The 25,510-nt window shown below is 36.5% G+C and overlaps 1 protein-coding gene across 1 annotated transcript in view; it reads right to left on the reverse strand.

Annotated features, from left to right (window-relative positions):
• Positions 1-391: 391 nt before the first annotated feature.
• The window catches only part of LOC131069099 (zinc finger CCCH domain-containing protein 40), a 29,713-nt gene continuing 4,594 nt past the window's right edge, over positions 392-25,510 (reverse strand). The window contains exons 2-4 of the mRNA XM_058004409.2: positions 20,714-20,983; positions 5,462-5,685; positions 392-1,471 (exon numbers count right to left, since the gene is read on the reverse strand). Of these exons, the coding sequence (XP_057860392.2) occupies positions 670-1,471; positions 5,462-5,685; positions 20,714-20,983 (1,296 nt within the window). The 3' untranslated portion in view covers positions 392-669. The remainder of the gene's footprint in view (positions 1,472-5,461; positions 5,686-20,713; positions 20,984-25,510) is intronic.

A 25,510-nucleotide genomic window follows, 5' to 3' on the forward strand; every position in this document is an offset into this window, starting at 1 on the left:
GTGAATCTGTGCAAATCAAATATTGCAAAAATGTGCAACATAATCCAAAAGAACATAGAACTAAACTTCATGTCCCATCATTTGAAAAAAAATAATTCCGTCAAATTCTTGTCATAAACGTTCTCGACTACATAACTGACATTTTCTTTGTGAGCTGTACAAGATTAAACATAATTCAGACCTCCATAAGATGGCCAGATATTGATTGTTTAGCATTCTGGCACCTTTCTTTCCTGAACAATTACTATTGAAAAACAGAAAATACACACAAATGCAACAGAAAAAACCATTTCAAAGTTTTAACACATTAGCCATTTGGCTATCATCAACATTATGTTGTTTTTTGTCTGGGGTTAATATAACAGTTTCATCTAAGGGGTAACATGTCACGTGAAGAACATTACAAAGTAGGCATTAATCAATTGGAAAAGCAATTAATGTACTACCATATAGAAGAGATTATAAAAAACAATGTAATAATAAATCACTATTCAGTTAACTACAGAACCAAGTACAAAGATATGCTTGCCTGCAGAATCCCTTAAATTACACAGGGTCAAACCAAACTGAAAATTGCCCATTAGTTGCACAGGCCCTCTGCTTTAAAAAACAGATGATGGTTTTGAAGATAACATGAAACAAATGTAGAATGAAACATCCATAGTCGTGTTAAAATTGTGGAGGATAATATGACTGATGAGGTGGTGGTGGTGGTGGTGGTGGTGGTGGTGGAGGAGCTGGGTGATATGCTGCATATTGTTGATATGGAGGTGGGGGTCCATAAGGAGGACCATAGTAATGATGATATTGCCCCTCTTGAGAATGCTGGGGTGCATAATATGAACCACTGGAAGGGCCATAAAGAGTTTGCTGGGAAGGTTGCCCTTCCTGGATTTCATTTGTTGTGCCTTGCTTACTGCTGCCAGTGTCTGGTGCAGGAGCAACAGCTCCCATTCTCTGAGGATCCATGGATGGATAGAAAGCTCGTTCAGAGGGAGGTGGTGGGGCAGGAATGTTGAAGTAATGTACAGATGGCTGATCCTGACTACTCTGTGGCTGCTCTTGACTCTGATGCTGCGATACTATAGATCTTGGAAGCATCCCACTATGAGAAATAAGTTTTGCAGATTGATCTCCCTGGTTTTCAACTTCTGGTTTGGGAACCTGTGGTTTCCCCCACAATAGCTTTAACCTCAACCCTTTAATAACAAGCTTGTTGGACAAATTCTCTGCTGCCTTCTCAGCCCCTTCCCTGGTAGTATATGTCACAAATGCACACGCTCGCTGAAAAACTAGTCTGATGGATTCAATTTCACCATACCCGTAGAAGTGGTCCTTCAGATCATCTTCGGTAACTCTTTGATCCAGCCCACCAACATACAAGGTCTTTATACCCTCATCTTCTGGAGGAGCAAGAGATGACATCTCACCAGCTTTATTCAAGAGCTTTGCTGCAACTGGATCATTTACTCTGCAAAAGAAGATTTCATTAGTGCAAACCAATAGAACACAGACTCAAAATCCTACATAAACAAGGCACTGGCAACAATTTTCACATACATATTGGTCAAACATAAACTTTCACTCTCTCTTCCTGTGCATTACTATTTTATACAAACTGAATACGTAGACTAGGATACAGAAATTACTATCCAGACCACCATGATACAATGACAGATTCATACTAGTGGATAATATCACTTTGGTTTGTTATGGCTTTTATAAGTTCTTTCCATTTTAAGAATATTGAGTAACCAAATAATCTGCAGATGGCAATCTAAATCATATTATACCATGGTATCCTGTCAATTGAAGAATTAATTTTGTGCCCATTTATTTATATTTTGTTGTTTGTTTTGCTGAAAAGAATTGTAGGCCTCATACATGTGCCTTCTTGAAAGAAAGCCACTTGAAGTACAACCATTTGGCATGATAGATCATGTTCTCTCCCGTTGGCAGACTGGCTTCTTTATGTCTTTGCTTCTTTAATAATTAAATACCAAGACTTGGACCTACACATCAAGTGCCACTTAGTGCTCACCAAAAGTATATATGTAATAATCCAAGTTCCATGCAATTTCCACACAGGAACAACAGTAATAGCATGTGCATGTATATATTGAAAATCAATATTATCTGAGAGCAACCTTTTTGGTTTCTCCAAGGATTAAATGGTCTCAATGGCCTCACTGCAGTAAAGCAGATTGGTGTTGCTGAAAGACAAGTCCACACATTCTACTATTTTTCTTGTGACTTTTGTAGCTGCTTGAGGCATTCTATTTTTGGTACAGCAAATTAACAAGTTTCAGTAAACTGACAGTGTTTCTTTGGCTTGTGTCTAGGTCTCCAAAGCTTGCCAAGTCTCCAAAACTTCAGTAACTGTCAGTGTTTTGTTTACATTCGCATGCATCAGTTCATTTTTCTTAACTAGCATAGATATCTCAAAGACATCTATCTAAAAGACGCTGAGAGATATCAGTCTCAAGACACCTATGTTGAAATTAATATTGAGAATAGATGGGCACCTCAAGCCTGAAATCTATCACATCTTTTAGATAGATGTATTTATAATATGTATGCTAATTTTTAAATTACTCTTAAAAATAGAATAACAAAATTCTATAAGTTTTATAATAATAAGTTGTTATGACTAACATTTATAATATTTTGATTATTTTATAAATATTGTGTATAATTTTGTTAAATCATTAAAAACTTATTAAGAAATCTAAATTTTGTGTTAACATTGCAAATAAAAAAATATTCAAGTTGAAAAAAAGTGACAAAAAAATATATAAATTTTATTTTTTACATTGCTAGAAAATATTCAAGTTGAAAGATAATAACCTTTATTTTACTTTTTACATTGTTACTGATAATATTTAAATTTTAAATTCAAAATTTGGATTCCATTGTTTTTTCTTTTTAATTTTTTATTATTTCCTCCTTTGTAATTCGTGAATCTTCTGCCGGCTTGTTTGGTTTGCTCTATATTTTTGTTTAAAATGTTTTCAGTATTGGAGAATTATCCATGCGGGTCTTTTGGTAGCATACAAAGACAAAAGCCTCTTTAGAAAGTCCTGAAACGTATCCCAATGAATAGCACATGCAGATTAAGTTGTACACAGGAAATATAGCAAAACAACTTTACAAACTCTGCATTCTCTCCATTTGAATTCATTTTCAATGAAATCACAAACTGCAACTATTTCTGATGAATAAGAAGTTCATATAGCTTTTCTCTAACTCTGAATACCATGTAATGTCCCCCACTTTGAAATAGAATTTGATGGCAAATAATAATAATAATAAAATTAAAATTCACAAGAATAAAAATAAAATTAATATTAAAATTAGAAAATAAAATATAAAAGAATATAATTAAAATTTAATTAAGTTAATGAATGGTCAAAAGACATGGAATGAAAAGTTGTGACTCCCTCAAACATGAGATATAAAGAGGAGAAGAGTACCTCATTTGAGAGGGGATAATTTTTGGGAAGCAGAAGTGCAGATCTGATTGTGAAAGGTTGTGTCCTTTTCAAAGGGCAGAAATAATGAAGAGTTGCACTCTTTCAAAGGGTGCTAATGGTGAAAGGGTGTGCCTCTTGCCAAAGGGCATACATGATAAAGAGGTGTGACCTCTGCCTCACATTAAGTGATATAAAGGAAAGAAATCAAAAGCCTCCAGCGATATCACCATAGATCAGATCAGATCAGAACTGATATTAAGTTACAGGCACACACAATAATGTTGTCTAACAATTATTAATGATATTAATTGATTCTTATTAATTATATTCTGATTATTTAGTGATTACTATTATTAACTGATTTTTATTATTATTAATGTATTCACATTAAGACAATTATTAATATTCACAATTTATGAAGGGTTGCCGTGGTTGAGAAAAGCGATGTAAGGAAAGGAAACGGCCTTTCAAAGGGATCGCTGCCTCTAAAGAACATGACCATTGATGGTGGTCTTCCCACCACAATAGAGGATGCAATCGAGGGGAAAAAAGAAGTAGTAAAACAAAAGCCTAATACCTGCTACAAATATACTCAGCCAGATATCCGAACTGGTATGAATTCCAGGAATCATATATAGCAAGCTGTTGATGCATTACATGGTAATTTTTGCATGATAATATCTGTATATTCACAGTATTAATACCTTGCATATTTATGACTGATGCTGATAACATTCTGCATATTTGCTCGGCAATATATTCATGTTTATGAATCTGATCTATGATACTGTTGAACACTATCTCTAGAGGGAGAACCGTTATTAAGGCACCCTCTCAGATAGAGGGAGAACGGTTAATGAGGCACCCTCTTTAGGATTGAGGGAGAACAGTTATTAAGGCGCCCTCACGAAGTGACTTGATTAGGGAGAACCGTTACTAAGGCACCCTATCAAGATAATGAGGATTCCTATGGTTATGAGTCTTATGACCCAGGATTTCTGATCTTTACATTACAGTGCTGTTTGCAAACTATTTAAGTTTCATTGTAGTAATTCTTTAAATTATAGTCTTTATAATTTATGAATCATAGTTTGTTTTTCTCTACTCTATTTTTTACCATTCTTTATTTGTATTAGCATGACTGGTTTATAACTGTTAATCACGCATATGTTGTAATTAGAAGATTATCCTCTAACTTGTGTTGCAGGTTATTCCTACCAAAGAGATAAGGAGAGTCCTCCCCTAAACCCTCTTGATAGCCAAGAAATTGTAATCTAGGGCATAATAGAGTAATTTAGGAAGAGGGGCATTACATACCATATAGACTCAACATTTGTGCAGTATAAATACAAGAATATACCAAAAGTGTACATATAAATGAACCACAAGAAGTTTCACTTGCCCTATAGGAAGTACACTCTCAGCAAAACAAAGAGGAAATAATTCAGGATATACAGAGAGAACAAGAGAAAGAGCAAGGAATATAAGCATAACAAAAAAATATAAAATCTTCTAACCCAAACAGACAAGACAATTTCAATACTCTTTAGCTATTTCTCCCAGAGAAGAAAAGAAAGATAAATAGCTGCACGTCAGTTATGGCGAAGAAGAAGTAACAAAGTATGAAGTTCTTAATACAGATGCAAAAGCATATGGATTTCAAAGAATAATACAGATGCAAAAGCATATGGATTTCAAAGAATCGATGTTGTTCAATTAATCAAGGAGACAAAGCTCCTTTATATAGAGTTACAAAGACGATGTTTCTAAAAGAAACAATCGTTAACCAGAGGCTAAATTAGAAACAACTTAAATGACCATTAATAGCACAAAGAGAAAGATATTATTCTAATATACAGATGGTTCAGAATCAGAGTCTATGAAATCATAGCAATAACATATAGTCTTACAGATAGACATTTTTACAATTTAAAAACAAACCACTACCGAATACATATTGGATCTGAATTGAACACATAAAAACATACCCATAATATCGATCCTTAATATTCTGGTGAGAAAGCTCCCCTGTAACAGGCATCTCATGTCGATAAGGGCATTCGGCACCTCGTGTACACTCACCACGAACATAGAAACTACAAACATGAGCTCTGTTTCTTTTGTAATATGGTGTTGTTCTTTGAAGCTTCAATATTGTATCATTTGGACGGGCCTTTCCATATGATGACTCATAATCTATACCTGCTCTAGCCTGCAAAAGCCACAACCAGTAGTTTACTTTCAAAGCAGCTAACAGACAAACCATTTAACCAGTAAATGGAATCTAAACTTAGTATTTGGCTCCTAACGATATCAGAAATTTTCAAACATACAATTTGAAAGGATAAATGACAATCAAACTACTGATAACTTTCTCTTCTTGGCCTATGTCAGAACCAGCAATTTCACATGTCAATGAATTTTACTTGCAAGCATAGAAATGATTTCATATGAAGTATAAATTAATTCTATGTTACCAAGCTCTGCAGGAACAATGGCCAAACCAAAACTGGTCTGGACCAGGTTCTGATCCTGGTCCGGATGGGTTTGGCTTGGGTTCACCCAAGGTACTGTCTCGGGCCTCTGGATTCAGCCTATGTACATCTAAACTTAGCCAAATTGAATACAGAAACCTGAAGCAGAAGACTTACACAAGCCCATTGTAGCCAAAATCACAAGAAAAAACCTGATTTTAGCATTAAATTGACCACCATGATTTAGGATTACTTTATCTTGATCAGGATTGCTTCAAGTAGGTGGAAATTATTTTTGCACATTATCAATGTAAATGATGAATGTTCCTGCATGACCATTACCATTGAATTGAACTCTTAGTGAATATTGCAGCTTCTCTATCTTCCACTACATATGGAATTTCCTCTAAAGATTAGAAAGCCCTTCTTATGATTGAATATAGTTCTAAGTAAAAGTTGCGACTTCTCCATATTCCACTTCATTAGGTATCTCCTCTAGAAAATCCTTCTTACAACTCGATGTAGTACTAATTCTCCATATTCCACTTCATTAGGTATCTCCAGTTACAATGAGCAACAAATTGACTTGAAGCATTGTAAAATCTCCATTTATATCACCACAGGCTTCCTTTGCTATATGCATCCATGGTCCAATAGCTTGTAGATAACTAATGTGTGTCAAATAAATAAAAAACAAATCTCAAATCCATGGTCCAATTAGTTAACCTCAGATCCTCTCAGCCCACTAAAAACACAAAAATAAATTGCCAAAATAAAAACTAAAAGAAATTATCATGGCATTGCAGGTTTACATTACATTTGGCTCTAAAGCAAGTTTAGACAAAGTTTTACTTAAAACAACCATAGGTAGAGCTTGTCAATTTCCAAAAAAGAAACCAATTTTACCTGCTCAACTACTGATGCAGAAAAGGATAGAGGATAGAATTTATGAAGGCCTTGTCCTTGCAGCCAAGCCCACAAACCATTCAACACAAATTATTTGATGCAAAGATCATTGGTGATACCAACAAACTCGTATTACTGTTGTAAGAAGAACTTTGAAAATACCTGCTTATCACTACTGAACAAAGCATTACACAAAACGTACTGCACAATATATCAGTACTGACATTTACAGTCAGAATGAATTGAATATTACAGATAAATTATTGTTGCTGACCTGAACATTACATTCTACTTCTTAATTTCTGCAAACATATCGCTACTGACAGTTACATCACTCATTACTCTTGATGTGTTTTTTATATGCACATGCGAACACAAAATAAAATACCTCAAGTATCTTATCCTCTCTTGAACAAAATCTCTCAAATGCTGAAGATTAGCTTAAGGATCACTCGAGAAGACTCCAAGGTTCATGAATGTAGGGTCACTACGTGTAGATAAGCTCATTGGTTTGATGTGATTATGCTGGAAGCACAAGGGGACTTACATTCGAATGCCTGAATGCTTGATTTGCTGGAACTCGATCATCTGATGTTGCAATATGGTGATGCTTTTTGTCCTAAACTAGCTTGATTTTGAAAAAATGGCAAAAGGTAAAGGGTTGAGAAGGTCTATTCTAAGGCCTCAAATGTAAGAACATAGATGAATGACTACATGGAACCTTTTCGAGCGAGGTCTCACCATCAACTTGAACAATTTGACACAAGCTCAATGCAATCTTCTAAGGACACTTCAAAGATGTTCGAATCGATACGATCAAACATGATCACCATTCAAGTTAATGCATAAGCAATGGATGAATAATGATTTGAAGTTAAGCTCATATCATTCCAGTTAACCACACAAGGCACACTTACAATCAGTAAGAGGCTAGTGGTATGGACTGGGCGGATTCCACACAAATGCATTCAACAAATTCTTCCATTCAATCTAATTATTTATCATCTAACATGAAGATCCAACAAAAAACCATGCACATTATAAAGAAACAACACACTTCACCATAACTTCAATGAAAATGGAGTTCATTTACAACTTAGGCAACAATTTCTGCCTTCTCCTCCTACTCTACTCTAATTACTATTCTATTCCCTTAAGACTATCTATTGACTATTAGCTATTCTACTCGCTATTGCTATTAGCTAACTATCAACCTTTACAAATGAAGAGCTTGAGCCTTATATAGAGGGCTCATTTACAATTAACGGCCAGGATCAAATCTCTATCAACGGCTAAGATTTTACAATAAAAATCCTAATTAGGGTTTGTTACAGCAAACTCTCCTCAGCCAATGAGAAAATTACATTCAATGAGCATGGACCAATAGACATTGAGGGTATTTACGTCGGAGTTTGTGCCTTCATGGGTGAGTCCGGTTCATTGAATCAAGACTTGCTGAGGTAGACCTTCCCTGATTGGTGAACGGTGATTGGGATTATGACTAGGATGCTGCTTCAACTTGCACTTGTAGAATTGACTTATCACCATGAAGGGATGTTGAGAGATATCTCTAGAGAGTCAACATTATCTAGCTCGCTCAAAGTAGTGGTGATGGGAAGTATTGATGTAGCTAAGTCATTCTTTCATCCTCGCTTGCTTGCCTTGGAATGATTGTATGGCTTCTCCTTAACACTCCTTTGATATGTTCATGCCTCCAAGGTGTGGTGAGAATCGAGATTCCTCTTTAGGTATTTTGTGCTTGTAAATGAAGCCTTAGCAAAAATTCGCTCTAGATCCCTTGTGAGGTACACCATTTGGTAAAATTCGCTCTGACTTGCTTGCAAGGTACATGGACTTGGAAATTCGCTCTAAGAGGCTTGCAAGGTACATGCCTTGGTGTTGATCCTTAATCTAATCCCTTCATTTCTTTTCACTTTGTTGATTTTAGCCTTAAATTTACCAATGCATGCTTCCGCATGAAAGCATCACCAATTTGACCTTCAAGAGCACTTATGGAGAAAATTCGCTTGAATCCTTTAGCAAGGTACACAATTTCATAAAATTCTCTCTAGAGCCTTTGTGAGGTACACTACCTTAAAATTTGCTCTTGATCATCAGCAAGGTACATGACCTCAAGAATTCGCTCTAGACCCTTGGTAAGGTACATGGACTTCAAATTAATTCCCTTCAAGTCCTTTGGGCAATCAAGGTAGGTGTTTCGCTCTATGTCCTTAGCAAGGACAAGCCCAAAATGATACGTTCGCTTTGTGTCCTTGATAAGGACAAGGTCAAAGTGAGGTTCGCTCCCTATCCTAGGCAAGGACAGGACCTATTTAGCAGTTCGCTCTCTGTCTTCTCTAAGAACAAGACCTATAATTGATCAATTTCGCTCTATGACCGGTCCAAGGACAGGACTTGCATGACAGTTCGCTCCATGACCGGCCCAAGGACAGGGCATGATTCTGAATAAAGTTTGCTCAGGCATCAGCAAAGACAAGGCATGCAGATCAGCAAGGACAAGGTAAGCAAATGATCTTGCCCAATGTCTTTTGGAAGGACAGGGCCTATGATGGAGTTTTCGATCTAAGACCTCCCTAAGGACAAGCTTATAGATGAATTTCGCTCTTGGACCAAGGTAAGGACAGGCTTCAAAACATAATTCCGCTCTAAGTCCTTGATGAGGACAAGCCCTAAAAACAGATCGCTCCAAGGCACATTCCAAGGACAAGGTCTAAAGATGTATTTGTTCCAAGTGCAAGATTCATGATTTAGTGAAGAAACTTGCTCCAAGCCCTTGATGAAGATTTCGCTCCATGTCCTTGCTAGGGACAAGATCTAAAGTGCAGCTCGCTCACTGTCCTTGGTAAGGACAAGGTCAAAAGATTTGCTTAATGACCTTCCTAATGACAAGATTTGGCAAGTAGCCCTATGGCTTTAGAAGGACGCGAAACTCATTACTTCTTTTAGGAAATTCACTCTATGACCTCCGGAAGGACGGGAGTCAAAGACAAAATTCGCCCTTGGACCTTGAAGAAGTACATCACCTTAGTGGAATTTTCGTTCTAAGAACTTAGCAAGGACATGAATTAGCTGGAAAATTCGCTCAATGACCTTTGCATGACTTGTTGAAAGAATTTCGCTTTGTCCCTTGGAAGGACAAGGCATGAAGATTTGCTTAATGACCTTCCTAATGACAAGATTTGGCAAGTAGCCCTATGGCTTTACAAGGATGTGAAACTCATTACTTATTTTACCTCAACATCATGAATTTGGCCTCCCAAGAATGCCTACATAGGAAATTCGCTCTATGACCTCTGGAAGGACGGGAGTCAAAGAGAAAATTCGCCCTTGGACCTTGATGAGGTACATCACCATAGTGGAATTTTCGTTCTAAGACCTTAGCAAGGACATGAATTAGCTGGAAAACTCGCTCAATGACCTTTGCATGACTTGTTGAAAGAATTTCTCTCTATGTCCCTTGGAAGGACAAGGCATGAAGTTTACTCTAGGACCCTAGGGAGGACAGGACTCAAGTTTGCTCTAGGACCTTTGGGAGGACATTCGCCCTTGGCTATACTTTATTCATCCAATTCTTGAGTCACCTCAATGTCCATGTCAAATTAATCTTCATAAGTGACCCTAGGAAAGACTCCTCATTCAATTCCTTTCCACTTGAGTTGATGAATTCTCTGGCCATTCAAGAAATTTTATCCCTTTAATGCGAAGATTAATAGCTAAGACCTTAAGACAACCTAGGACTGAGCAAAGGGATAATCCTAAAAAGCGAGAAGTGGGAGTCGCCATTTGCAATGGGGCGATGTGTGAATACCTCACAACAATTACCACAGCGATTGATCATGTTACCTTCATTTACAAATCTTGGTAGTAGCACTACAGAGCCTAGTACCACATTTACAGGTTGTTTTTCCTTTTTTCAGTTTTCTTCCAAAAATGATTACAAGCCAATATACTGATTTGGCTTTCAGCATTAAATATGTTCACTCTCTGCATTCCATGTTAAATCTTGTATCCTGCTAACCTCTAATGTTCTTTCATTTAGAGAGTGTAATAGCTGCAAAGCTCTACATTCAAGCTATGATGAGCAATTGGACTGTAGGGTTTCTTTGTGTTTTGTTTTTTCTGTCATTATTACCTTGTCCACGACATCTTTATGTCACTCCTCTTCTGGAAGAGTTTGAATTCTGCACAACCAGGCTAAAGGAAATTATTAAATGTTAAACAGTGCTGTTTACCATGAACATTTTGGTTTCCTCATTGAAGCTGCCACAAAACAATCTTGACTGATTTTTTCAAACAAATTTCAATAACAGTAGTGCAACTTCAACAAATGGCTTTCTGTAGCAGCTGTGTAACTGCTGCAATTGATTTTCTGTAGCAATCATACAGCTACTGCAAACGGCTTTCTATAGCACTTGTGTAATTATTGCAACTGACTTTCCGTAAAAGTTGTAAATACTTTCCACAACAACTGGAAGCCTGCTACAGAGTGACCTTTTGCAGCAACAAATCCCTGTTATGGAACAGTTTCGACTTTTACCCTTAGTAATTCCTGCAAAGTCTGTCAATTCATGTGCTTGTAACTCATCATTTCTTTTGACTGATGCAAGATTGTTGTTTCACCCAAGGATGCACCTACATCACCCACTGTACGAATGGACACATTGCATAACTACCCGCAACTTAGCACCCAGAACCCATTTGGTTTCTCAAATACGCTTTCAATCAAGATTCCTTTTAATCCAAAATTGACAAAAAATCTATGCTTGTATAATTTATCAATCAAACAATTTTTAGCCATGCTACACTGCTTGAATTTCCATTCAAATGATGATGGAATTCAATATAATCAAAATGGAAAGAAGGGCAAGAAATAAACACAACCATAGAAACATAAGATTTTTATCCTAGAAACCTCAAGAAGATGAAGACCGATTGGAAGTGGCAATAGCACATCTTTTGAGCATTTCCATGGAACTGAAACCAATTAAAAGTTGTAAGATTAGAATTCCAGATGGTGTGAGCTGATTTAGGGCATGATTTGAGGACTTTTCCATATAAAATTTTCCAAATGCATAGACTTTGCGTTCCACTTCAAGCTTCCAAACCTTAAGCATTCACAAAAACATCTAACTCTGATTCCTAAACACTCCCAAGTTTCAAAAATAGTAGGGACTTGATGTTGCAACAAACAGTGACAATATTGTGAAAATGGCATACGTCATGGCTTAGCCCCCAAACCATCACCGTGTCACCATCCCCCGCCATCCCCAAATCTAGGCCCTTGTTTCCCCATTTTCCAACTCTGTGGAACAGAGATTCATATTCACAATGAAAAGAAATACATAGATGATAAAAAAAAATTCTCGTTATTTGTCTTTTGCTAGGATTTACTTCCATTTTCTGGTTTTTTGAAAAAATATGGCATCTACAGGTAGTTGACTTGGCAAATCGAAATTGTCACGCCCCCACCCAAGAAGTAATATAAACTTTATTCTAATCAACAGAAAATTTGTATTATTTATAAGATATCACAAGTTTTAAATTCTTAGGAAGCAGCGATCAAGGGTTGACACTAACCAACGAACAAGCAGAAATAAATAAACTCAACAATTAAGACAATCTACCAAATCGCATAAGCATCAACTAATGAACTCAGCGATTAAAGATTCTTACATGGATTAAGGAATGATTGGGGACAAACAGTGATAAAATTGTGAAAATGGCATACGTCATGGCTTAGCCCCCAAACCATCACCGTGTCACCATCCCCCACCATCCCCAAATCTAGGCCCTTGTTTCCCCATTTTCCAACTCTGTGGAACAGAGATTCATATTCACAATGAAAAGAAATACATAGATGATTAAAAAAAATTCTTGTTATTTATCTTTTGCTAGGATTTACTTCCATTTTCTGGTTTTTTGAAAAAATATGGCATCTACAGGTAGTTGACTTGGCAAATCTAAATTGTCATGCCCCCACCCAAGAAGTAATATAAACTTTATTCTAATCAACAGAAAATTTGTCTTATTTATAAGATATCACAAGTTTTAAATTTGTCTTATTTATAAGATATCACAAGTTTTAAATTCTTAGGAAGCAGCGATGAAGGGTTGACACTAACCAACGCACAAGCAGAAATTAATAAACTCAACAATTAAGACATTCTACCAAATCGCATAAGCATCAACTAATGAACTCAGCGATTAAAGATTCTTACACGGATTAAGGAATGATTGGGGACAATGCTTAGTAAGGAGATATAATTGAAGGGACACAACTAAGAAAGGGGTATGACCTTTCTAACGGAGCAGCCACCTCCAAAGTGGTTGTCTCTCTTCAAAGGGGCATCAAGATATAAAGGAGTGAGGACCACAATGAGGAAAGAGGGAGGAAAAAAGGGAAGAGCATCAGCACTGCTAAGAACGGATCAGCTTCTAATATATATACATATAGATATATATACAAAAGCAATCAGGCAGATAGGATCAGAAGAGTTAATCTGAGAAGAGCAGATAGAAACAAGCATGAATATTCCCAAAGCAGCTCTATTCTTAACATATCAGCAATCAATCAAAATTCATCATCAGGAATATTAAAATCAAGTATCATCACATAAACAAACATCAATCACAAAAACAGATCTAATCCTCGAGCAACATACTGTGATGAACCCGTGAAAGATGAGGCCACCTGGCCTGGATGGCAGTATTGGCTGCCAACTGTGCAAGTTTGTCTCCTTCCAGAAAAATCAGAGGAAGAAATCAGATTTAAGTCAGCTGTTAGTCTTATCCTTTGTAGGAAAAAAGAGCCAGATTTGGTCTGGAATCTTCTATTAGAAGCATCGATTTTTTGAAGAAGCCTAGTTTTGTTTTGTAGTGGCAGTTGTATCCATTTTGTCTTGTAGTGACAGCTGTATACTAGAAGGGAAATTAGATCTGTTTTGTCTTTAGCATCATACCACCCTAGGATTTCTCTTTGGCAGCTATGTGCCAACTGTCTGCAACTATTTGTAAACCAGAAGCTTCTACCAACTTGAGCCAACTCGTTGCTAACTGTGGTTGGCCTCTTTACAGATTGGCATCCCTTCATTGAAGGCAATCAGATTGTTTACTTGCCTTGCACGACAAGTTAATGTACTGCCCAAAGTGGGTATATATTGAAGACTCTACTTTGTCTTTTGGTCTTGGGACAGAACCCCCGAGAGATCACCACTGCTGTTGTGTCTTGCTATTCGAGCTCTATATGTTCTTGAGAAGAAACCCTCAAGAGCGTGTGTTACTGTTTGAATTCTAAATTGAGTTCTATGTAATCTGAAAGCTCAAATTGCTGTTGTAAAGAAATTCTATATCAGTTCAATAGCAAATATATTCCTGATTTTGCATTTCCTAAGTTGAAACGTGTTTATTGATACTCTAAATCTGTGTAAGCACTAAAAAATCTGAATGTTCTATAAGCAATTTTGAGCTCCTTATAGTGTGTATTTCTTTTTTCTAAACCAGTCTGAATCTACATTGTGCAAACAGTTTGTTTCTTTGAATTTAACAGTTTAAGTACAAAGATTTAGATCATATAGACCTTAAGGTCCTTACACATACAGTCTGAAACAATGGCATCAAACATCATCAGCGATCAGAAAACACATCTTCAGATTCCAGTACCATCAGCAATCAGCGAGAAATGCCTTCAAAAAATATCAATATCAAACACCATCATTCATCATCGATCATTCCCATATACTTCTGCAGAAATATAAGAATCAGATTAACAAGATCAGCAAGCAATAAGCATTCCAATCCACAAATGGCAAATCACACTTCCAGCATAGCATTGAACACCAGCAGTTTATATCACATCAGTCCATCAATCGATAGCAGTTGAGGGATTGCAATCTAACTGTACATTCAACATCTTGGTATAATCAATACTCAGATCATATTTGTCAATTATTTATGTTTAAGTGTATGCCTCTATGTTAGGGAATAGATATGCATACTGTCTGAAATCCACCTTGCGAGAGGAAGGGCCTGAGGTGTAAGAGAAGGATGGTGAGCAGGCTCATAAGTAGGCCATCCTAGAAGGACCATTGTCGCCTAGGACAATTGGGCACTTACCGAGTCAAGTAACCCCTTACAACCTCCACCAAACTCCACAAGTTGGCAACTGATTGTAGGGAGACGAGAGATGGTTGGGGAAAGCAGGTACAAGACGCCAAGCAAGAGGGTTGTGGTAGACATCCACTCTTAGGCTTAGCGTGGAAATGGCTTCGAGCGGACACATTATAATGCAGCTTGACTAATTTAACTCTCTCTCTCTCTCTCTCTCTCTCTCTCTCTCTCTCTCTCTCTCTCTCTCTCTCTCTCTCTCTATATATATATATATATATTGTGCATGTCTTTCATGTTGTGATTGCAGGATCCAAATACAGGATCATATTATTGCGGAAAGATTTATTCAGTAAGATGTAACCCTAACCCTAATTTGTTGCAATTGTGATTTTATGGCAAATTAGGAAGGGGAAATTACATAAAGGCTTGTTTTTTGCTTAATAAAATTTTGACTTATATATTAAGGAAATCAGTAATATGTGTCTTTTTTTAAAATATTTTGTAAGAACTGTACTTTTAAATGTTCAATAAATTTGCTGAGATTTTCCCAAAGTTTTTTTTGTTGTCCAAGTTTTTAAACTATGCTCGGGCGGATGAAGCAAGCTATTTGTAATAGGAATTCTAATTTGGAATTATATGAGCAGCATATTGTGATGCGGTGATGAAAAACTATGAACACCCCACTTCATATGTCAGCCTTTGCTCTGCACCAAACGTTGGGAGGTTGCCTCCTTATGATGATGATGATGAAGCAAAAGAAAGGATAATGAAGACCCTTTGAAGGATGTATTCAACTGAGTAGTTGACTATATTTTTCTTACAATGGCTTGCCTTTACTAATCTTTGTGATCCAAAGTTCATCAAACAAAAAGTGAAAACAGATAGAGCTACACAAGCTCAAACTAACACAACATGGCATGATAAGGATACATCAAAGTTGAGGATGTTTGCCATTTACCTCCTTTCACAAGTTGCTAATTCCAATACTACAAATAAGAACTAGTCTACAAACAACTTCATCCACTCTATCAAACTCTAGACCAATGGAGAAATTGGTGGCCGTACACAGTGCCTTGCAACTTCAAGATAGTCAGACTTTAAAGGATCGACAGACTCCAACATTATTGTGGAATGTTGATCCCAAGGACACCACCAAAATTAATGAGGCGGAGGAGGGATTGGTTGGGGTTCCATCAGATTAGACCACCCCTCATAGTGGCAATTGATTCAAAGGAAGACTACAATTTTGATGTAGTGTTCACTGATGAAAATTAAGGGCAGCAACATACTTTATATGTTTTTTGCCATTTTATAGTTAAAACTTACAACCTTTGGGCATTTTGATGTATTTTTTATTTTATACAATTTATTGATATGTCATATGCAAATTGACAAGAAGTTATATAGGCAATTAAATTTTGACATTTGTTGATTTGTTTGACTCAATGTGAATTCTCAATTCACCTCTAATAGTTTGCAATAAGGATCTATAATGTATATGATGAATGTCTTATCAATATTTTAATATGAATATTTGAAATTTCCCTATTTTTTATATAGGCATCCCCTAATGTCCCCTTAAATGGCCTCGATAAAATTTGTTCCCGAAATGCATCACCCCATCCCCTGCTGTCTCCATCCCAATAACTTGGTGGATTATAGCTTTTTTCTCAAGCCTAAATAAAAGAAAATCTCTGCAAATGGGAGCCATCGATCCACTCTCACTCATTATCAAGTATTTTGATTCTACCCTAAACAATCCCAGCATATCACACTTGATGCAAGCTAGTTTCACTTTCAGGTTTGATCTTCAAACTGCATACTCAAAAATACAAATGAGAAGCAGGTTAACTATGTTTCAAGCTGGATTCAACTTAATTTTTATTCTTTCCTAATTTTTTTTTAGATAAAATTGGTCATTTTTTATCACGACAAACTATTAAGAAACACTGTTCAGAAATGAGCCATTTCTTGGCACATGCTGTAGCTTCTGTAAACAAATTTCAAAAAGAAAAATCACCTTCAAAATGATATTTGTCATTTGCAATTTTGTTTCTTCACCATTTCCTACTTTGCATCTGATTTTACACAAAAGCAATAAGAATTATCACATATTCAGGGGGAGAATGATAAGACACGACCTGCATGAATTCCTCCAAAAGTTGCAACATTATATTAAAAAAATTACTATGATTATGGTTATTATGTGACTGTTTTGGAAAGGTAAGAATGTAGTTTTTTAGGTCACTGCCAAGCAAGAAATAATGTAGGATATGAGACTCCCCTCATGGTATCCCACAAGGAAATTGTTTTCCAATAAACTTATTTATTGTTCAACGAGGTGTACAACCTTACTTCCCTCTCGATTCAAACTTACGGCTTTTCAATGTTGTATGCATGCCTTCAACACTAGGGCCACTCATGCCAACTAAAATGAACATGCTACTAATATCACAATTAATAAGCAACAAATATATACTTAAAACTATAACAATGTAACTCCCTCGTCAATGGGTAACCAATAATTGTTAAACCATAAAGCTATCATTTGCTCTCCACCTAAAGTGGGTTTTTTTAACTGAACTTTGATGAAGCTACCAAAGGTAATCCAGTTCCATCCTGTGCAGGTGTCGCGATCTAATATTCTATTAGTATTTATAAATGGCGCCTCCTCCTATTTGGTTTCTAAGTCTAACAATGAAGCAGAAGCTTTGGCAATGTTATAAGGCCTTAAATTGCCAATCTTTATGGCATGTAAAAACATGGAGGTGGAAAGCAATTCTCTAATTGTGATTAATGGACTCGGGAATAATTCTTTGAAGGATTGAGGGCTAAATAATATTATTGAAAAAGTGCATCATCTATGTCTTAGACTCGAAGACATTTCTTCTGAGCATTATTTTAGAGAATGTAACAGGATTGTCAATTGTCTTTGCTAACATTGACATTTTGGTTGACTCCCTTTTGCTGCTAAATTTAGCAACCTACGAGAACACTAGGATTTATTGGCTATGCTTAGTGTGGATTCTCTTCCTTTTAATGATATTCTTTTGAGATGTTTGATGTCTTGTGAAGGAACACTACTAATTTAAAAGGACTTCAATGTGTGGAATCTTTTTGTTCTTCCATGCCAAGCGTGATAATTTATACAAGTGGTTGCTTAAGTATGCTCACTTCTACTTGTTGCTGCTTTTTGCTCTTGGAACTCTATGTTTTCTTGCAAGTGTTGCAAGGAGGCTCTTATCTGTTGCTAAGCAATCATGAAACGTGACTTCTCTATTCAGGATTTTCCCTACAGTAGTACAGTATCTAACCGTTGTCTACAAAAGGCTTTCTACATTAAAAATGTCACCACTAAACATTTCATCAAGGGTGTTTTGGACTCAATAAGTCTAGGTAATATGGACGATGTGCAGCAGAGCATCTTTTTACTTAAGAATTCATCTTCAAGCTAGGTGCCAAGATTTACGAATCTGTTACAAAAGCGTCGATTCTCTCACAAATCCTTCCAAGATCAAAAGAGTTGATTCTCTAACAGCAGTTTTAATCATGTGGAAGATAATTCTGAGATCAATATGGTAGAGGCAGGTGATGTTGCAGGAAGACTACAGCAAGCTGAGGACTTGGCCTATGATGTCAGTTCTGGTATGGATCCTGGTTCAGGTTCATAGACCCACCTTGAAACAATTTTGGGGCTGGGTTGGTTTGGGGTTCGTCCATACAAAAAACTATTCAGGTGTACAAATATTAATAATTTAAGTATAAAATTATAGTAATAAAAAGATTATGATATATAAATATAACATGATGATATATATAATAATAAATTATTCATGTGTTTGGAACTAATATAATTCGTAGGGGCATCCATTCTTCACATTAGTCCCTTTTTTAACAAGTGCTGCGATATTTCCATACCAATGTAAATAGAAAGACTACAAAATATTAGGGCTGAACAAATGCAAATGAGAAACAGAGATTTCAAATTATTTAAACGCAATTCAGAGGAAATGGCAGAATCATAGCGGCAGTGGTAGAAAATATCACGATATTCGTGATAGGTTTTCTCAGGTTTGTCAGGGACAAACCCACAGTGCTTTTCCGGAACCGTAGACAGACCCCCCTACGAACCAACCCAGATCAATATCCAGACCAGATCGCACCCAAACCTGCAGGTCTAAGGCAATGAACCACTAACATAGGTCACCTGGCAGATCTCTAGCAAGCTTCCAACACCGTCCAAGAAACATGCAAATTTAGCTCTCTATGGCCATGACATGGCATTGTCACTAGATGACCTTTAAGTTATCCTTCAAGAAGATTGTTTGGAAATTAAATGTTTGTATACCTTACTGGCCATCTCTAATGTGGTGTTTTCCAAGCTGTAGGTAGAACCATAATATAGTTGAGTGTCTAGACCACAGCTAAGGAAGATTGAGAACGCGGCCCCTCTGGCTGATCTGGCTAACTTGGTTGGATGTACGTTCTTGTTTTTAGTTGCTTTTTGTTTTCTTGTGCCTGATTCTATACCTGGGGTTTAGCATGGTCACAGATTTTGGTAATTTGTTTTAGCATGTCATTTTGGGTTGCTCCAGTTTATTCAAATTGTAAAACTAAAAACATTTTTATATTCTGGGCGAGGGCCCCTGTAGAACCCTGAATTAACCTATTAAAGTAGAACGAATTCCAAAACCAGTGGAATAGGCCACTTTGCTTGGAAAAAGCTCGTCATGTGAAATAAATTAATAATCATTGTCCAGTAATTTCAATCTTGGTTATATAATAAGTTTTGTATTTAAATCAAATTCAGGGGTGACTAGTTTTAACAAGTTGCTAATACTCAAGAATTCTCTATTTGTCAATTTCAAAATTGTGTGGAGTTTGTGGCGTCAAAGGAGGTCAATCTTATGCAATGAACACAACATCTACAATCTCTTTATTAGTTTCTCCTATTGAAGCTATCTTAAGACAAACAGTAAGAAGCCCCTACGGAATCTCTACAGATGCTGCCAGACTTGGAGCATATTGCTTATGCTGCATCTTTCTTTTCTCTTGTCTACCTATTGGAAGAAATACAGGATGTTCTCCAGACAGTAGAAGGCTAAAACTTGTGCCTAGACTTTGAAACTTGGAATCATGAGAAAGTAATAGCTGATTAACAGTAGGATAATAATTTACTTCCTTAATAGAAGTAAAATAGACATCATTTTTATACTAATCATCTTCATAATTGCATTAAAATGTTCAACAATTGAAGGAGACAAACACAAGGAAGAGCTGACAGCCATCTGATAACTCTTCAAATAAAATTAAAAAATATACAGTAGCAGAAATCAATACCCTCCATCTAAAATTTTATGCTATATGATAAAATAGTATACTTGAGTACAACTGTTCACACAAGAAAAAATTATTTAAGCACTATACCATCCAAAGAATGTATCAAACACACAATTTGTAAAATGACTCCACATGCACTTATACATTTCCAAAAGCTCTAAGTTTGATTAACTCCAACAAAAAACCAGATATTTTCACAAAACTATATAACTTAGAACCTGTTGAGTTACAAGCAGAAATTGAGATACATAAAACTTAAAACCAAACAGAATATATCTTTGGATAAAAAGTCCACTGAATATCACACATTCACAAACAAATTTATTCACAATCTAGCATTGTTTCTGACATAAAAACTTAAGATTTTTTAAATTGGTACAAGTAATAAAGAACCTTTCGATCCTGCTCCTCCGCAAAATATTCTCTGTTAACATCACTCTTTGGAATAGCATCATTTGTGTTAATGGCCAAAGCGGTATCCCGGACTTGGACAGGCAATCCATACTCAAGATCAAGCAGACACACTTGACAAACATTTTTCAACTTGCTGCATGTCTGGCAAACCTCTGTTTTCTTGTACCTTGCATCACGGCCTGGCCTCCATCTAAAAACTGTGAAAGGTCTGGTGCAAATTTTGCACTCTTTATCAAAATTTGCCTTTGTCTGCAAATCATCATAAAAAATGTTAAAGCTTAATGCTTCCTTTACAAGAAAGGCCTGAATTTAAACAAAAATTGCTACCTCCTTTCGAGCAACAGGACACTAAACAAAAAATACTCAAACTGATGCAATTTCATTATAAAATCAACATAAGTTAAAGACATTCAAAGTTTTAGCATAAAGGGACGTTTAAGTTATAAAAGGTGCCATAAATGCTTAACTATACTGTTTAAGAAAGCTGCAATCACAGTTGATAGCCGGGTTCAATGTGCCAGGAGGTATTACTCTAAATAACATGTCTGTAAATGATGCAGAAAAATATTGCACCAACAGAAGTATGCCAAAAAAAAATTAAACAAGTGGCACTTTTACAAACATCTCCATTTGATTCAAAAATAATAAAATGAATTAATAAAAACTTCTATGTAGCCAAATCTTCTGTCATTAAATAATTCCATTGTGTTTATGAGATGACCAAGAATTTCATTTCAGACCAAACAGAATAGCCCATCAGAGAGATATGATTTCCCCAATATACTCCTTGTATAAGCAACATATTTACCGTGTATTTTCAATGTGAAATGTGTTGTGACGTATTCACACATCGCCCCATTGCAAATGGGGACCCCCACTTTTTCCTGCTTGCTTAGTTAATAATTGGGTCTTTTGCTATTAGCCTTTGCATTAGAGAAACATAGGCACTTAAAATGGCCAGGTGTCAGGTGAATAGCCTTTTGTGAAATGTGAAGTAAGTGATTAAGTTCATAGGGTTTGCATGTCATGCCAGTTAATCAGGAGTCTAGCTAAAGAGTTGAATAAAATTGCTAATAACGTCAATCCAAGAGTTCAAGGTTGAAGGTAAGCTCCAATTGTTTTAATTTCCCTTTAGGTCTTTTGCTTAAGAATTGGTGTAAGTATGAGTTTGAGCAATTCAATGAATTATTCTGAGGATTGAAATCTTGTGCAATGAAATAGCTCATTTGTAATCCGCCTCATCTCTAAGTCCTCGTTAGGTTTTAACTTCATGACTTCACAGTTTGAAGCAAACTTCAGGTTTCAAGGATTTGGAGCGAACTTCAGGTGTGAGAAGTTTGGAGCGAGCTTCATGAAGGAGGAGATTGGAGCGAATTTCATCTTCAAGGCTTCACAAGCAAAATGGAAATGAAAGAAATTTACAAAACACTTACTTCATGTTCAAGTGTTCATGAATGAACTTCAGGAGTTGCCACTTTGGAGCGAAATTCTTACTTCATGAGTTGCTACTTTGGAGGGAACTTCATGTGTTAGACTTTTGGAGCGAAATTCTTCATGTTGAAAGTGAAAGAGTGAAGGAAATTTAACAAGCACCTATTTCATGATCAAACACTCAAGACCGAACTTCAAGACTTGAGCAAGAGGAGCGAAATGTATACTTCATGACCTGAGCAAGGGGAGCGAAATTCTAACTTCATGAGTTGCACTTCTCAAACGAACTTCATGAATTGCCTTATTGGAGCGAAGTTTGAACTTCATGACTTGCATCCTAGGAGCGAATTCCACCTATGAGAATACACAAGTAAGTCTACGTGAGTGAAGTTTGATGAGAAATGAAGGATGGTCACCTTGAATGGATTCAATGCCAAGCGAACTTCATGAGTTTGTGTTTTGGAGCGAACTTCATGATCTCACAAGTTGGAGCGATTTACATCTTCAAGCCTTCACAAGTGAAATGGGTATAAATGAAAGAGGCGAATTAAAGAACATGAACTTCATGAATTGCAAGTTGTAAGCGAACTTCATGACTTTGCATAGTGGAGTGAAATCCCTACTTCATGATCTCACATTTTGGAGCAAACTTCAGGTTTGAGCCTTTGGAGCGAATTTCAGGTTTGTGGCTTTTGGAGCAAATTTCAGGTTCAACAGATTTGGAGCGAAATTCACACATGAAGCAACTTCATGACTTCAAGGTTGGGAGCGAACTTCATGAATCAAGGAGGAGTGAATTTCATGCAAGACTGAACTTCATGAGTTGATAATCACAAGCGAACTTCAGATTGGAGACTTTTGGAGCGGATTTCATGTTTGAAACAACTTCATGACTTCATGTATTGGAGCAAACTTCAGGTTTGAAGGATTTGGAGCGAATTTCACATTTGAAGCAGCTTCATGAGTTGGAGTGATGGAGGAAACTTCAGGTTTGAAGAGTTTGGAGCAGATTTCATGTTTTGAAAAGACCAGCAAGCCTAGCAAGCAAGGCAATGGAAAAAAGAGTTCATGTGCATAACCATTAGATCGAAATTCACAACTTCATAACTTGCTGTTTTGGAGCGAAATTTACAACTTCATGAGTTGCTGTTTTGGAGCGATTTTTGCAACTTCATGAGTTGCCATTTTGGAGTGATTTTATAACTTCATGAGTTCAAGGTTTGGAGTGAACTTCATAAGTTCAAGGTTTGGAGTGAACTTCATAAGTTCAAGGTTTGGAGCGAATTTTCTACAAGGGTAAACTTCATGACTTAGAAAATTGGAGCGAATTTCATGAATAAGCAAGGTGATTGAAACAAGTTACAAGTGCACACCATTTAGAGCAATCTTCATCTTCAAGCCTACACAAGCAAATCTCAACTTCATGAACTTCACAAGCTCAACATGCAAGAGTAAACTTCATGATTTGACCTACATGAGCAAACTTCACAATTTGAAGGGTATGAGCGAAGTTCAAGAAAATGAAGAAGATTAAGGCGAGGGAAACTTAATGAACATCAAGGATGGAATACACTTCAAGAGCTCCTCACCACAAGCGAAAAGCAACTTCAAAGTGCTCCTCCATGAGGGCAAATTCTCTTTATATGCTCTTATTAAACCTATATATCAAGTGTATTCAATACTAGCTTGTTTGTTTTGCAAGAAATGAAGAAAGAAATAAGGAGATCACACAAGAAACATCAACGACATGAAGGGAATCACAAGAGGAGGAATTCCGAAGGAGAGATACAATGGAGACATCAGAAGTTCATCAATACTTCAAAACTAAGATTTATATCTTGCACTTTCATGATCAAGGCATTTGAGAAGACAGTTTCAGAAGAGTTAATCAAAGTTAGAAGATTATCACCATCATTGAAGATGGATAATGTTGAGTATCAAGAGATATCTCTCAACATCCCTTCATGATGATGACTCAAATCAAGCCTAAAAAAGGCAAGTTGGAGGTCGTGTCCCAATCACTATCTCTACCAATCAAGGAACGTCTACCTCAGTATGTCTTGATTCAGTGAACCAAGCTCACCCATGGATGCACAAACTCTGATGCACCTACCCTTGATATCTATTGGTCCACACTCATGGAATGTAATTTTCTCATTGGCTAAGGAGAGTTTGTTGCAACAAACCCTAATTAGGGTTTTCATTGTAAAATCTTGGCCATTGATGGAGATTCAATCATGGCCATTCATTGTAAATTAGCTCTCTATAAAAGCTCAGACTCTTCATTCGTAAAGGTTAATAGTTGGAGAATAGCTAATAGTTAGTAATAGGAGAGAATAGAATAGCGATTAGAATAGAAATTAGATTAAGAGAAGGCAAAGATTGTTGCCAAACCTTGTTGTAGAGAACAATTGATTTCATTGAAGTTATGGTGAATTTGATTTGTTGCTTCAACAACTCACATGGTCTTTACTTCTCGATTTACTTCCATGTTAATTAGATTGAATGGAGGAATTTGTTGAATACATTCATGTGGAATCCGTTTATTCCATACCACTAGCCTCTTGCTGATTGTAAGTGTGCCTTGCGTGGTCAACTAGAGTGATATGAGCTTAACTTCGAATTGTTATACGTCCATTGCTTATGCATTAACTTGAATGGTGATCAATGTTTGATGGTAATGATTCGAATATCTTTGAATGGTCCTTAGAAGATTGCACTAAGTTTGTGTCAAATTGTTCAGTTTGATGGTGAGACCTCGCTCAGTAGGATTCCACCAAGTCATTCATCTATATTCCTACATTCTTAGGATTAGAATAGACTCTCTCAACCCCTCGTCTTTTGCCATTTTTTTAAACTCCAGCTAGTTTAGGATTAAAAGCATCACCATATTGTAACATTAGATGACCTAAGTGCCAGCAAATCAAGCATTCAAGCATTCGAATGTAAGTCCCCTTGTGATACCAGCAATCACATCAACCAACAGAGCTTATCCACATGTAGTGACCCTACATTCATGAACCTTGGAGTCTTCTCAAGTGATCCTTAAGCTAATCTTCAGCATTTGAGAGATTTTGTTCAAGAGAGGATAAGATACTCTTGGATTTTTTATTCTATGTTCGCATGTGCATAAAAAGCACATCAACAAAATGGTCAAAGTTTCTAATTTTCACAATCAAATTAATTTCCAGTCACAAAACCATGACCTTCACTAGCATTTGTCATGTGAGCAACAGAAGTACCCTAATTCCACACCCTCACCAGCAGAACCCACTTAAGGTGCCTCTACCTCTTCATGGCAGTATGAAATGATTCCCTAGATTTCACACCCCCATATGAGCAAAT

Source organism: Cryptomeria japonica, chromosome 1 (assembly GCF_030272615.1).
Source record: "Cryptomeria japonica chromosome 1, Sugi_1.0, whole genome shotgun sequence".
In the NCBI taxonomy this organism is placed as follows: domain Eukaryota; kingdom Viridiplantae; phylum Streptophyta; class Pinopsida; order Cupressales; family Cupressaceae; genus Cryptomeria; species Cryptomeria japonica.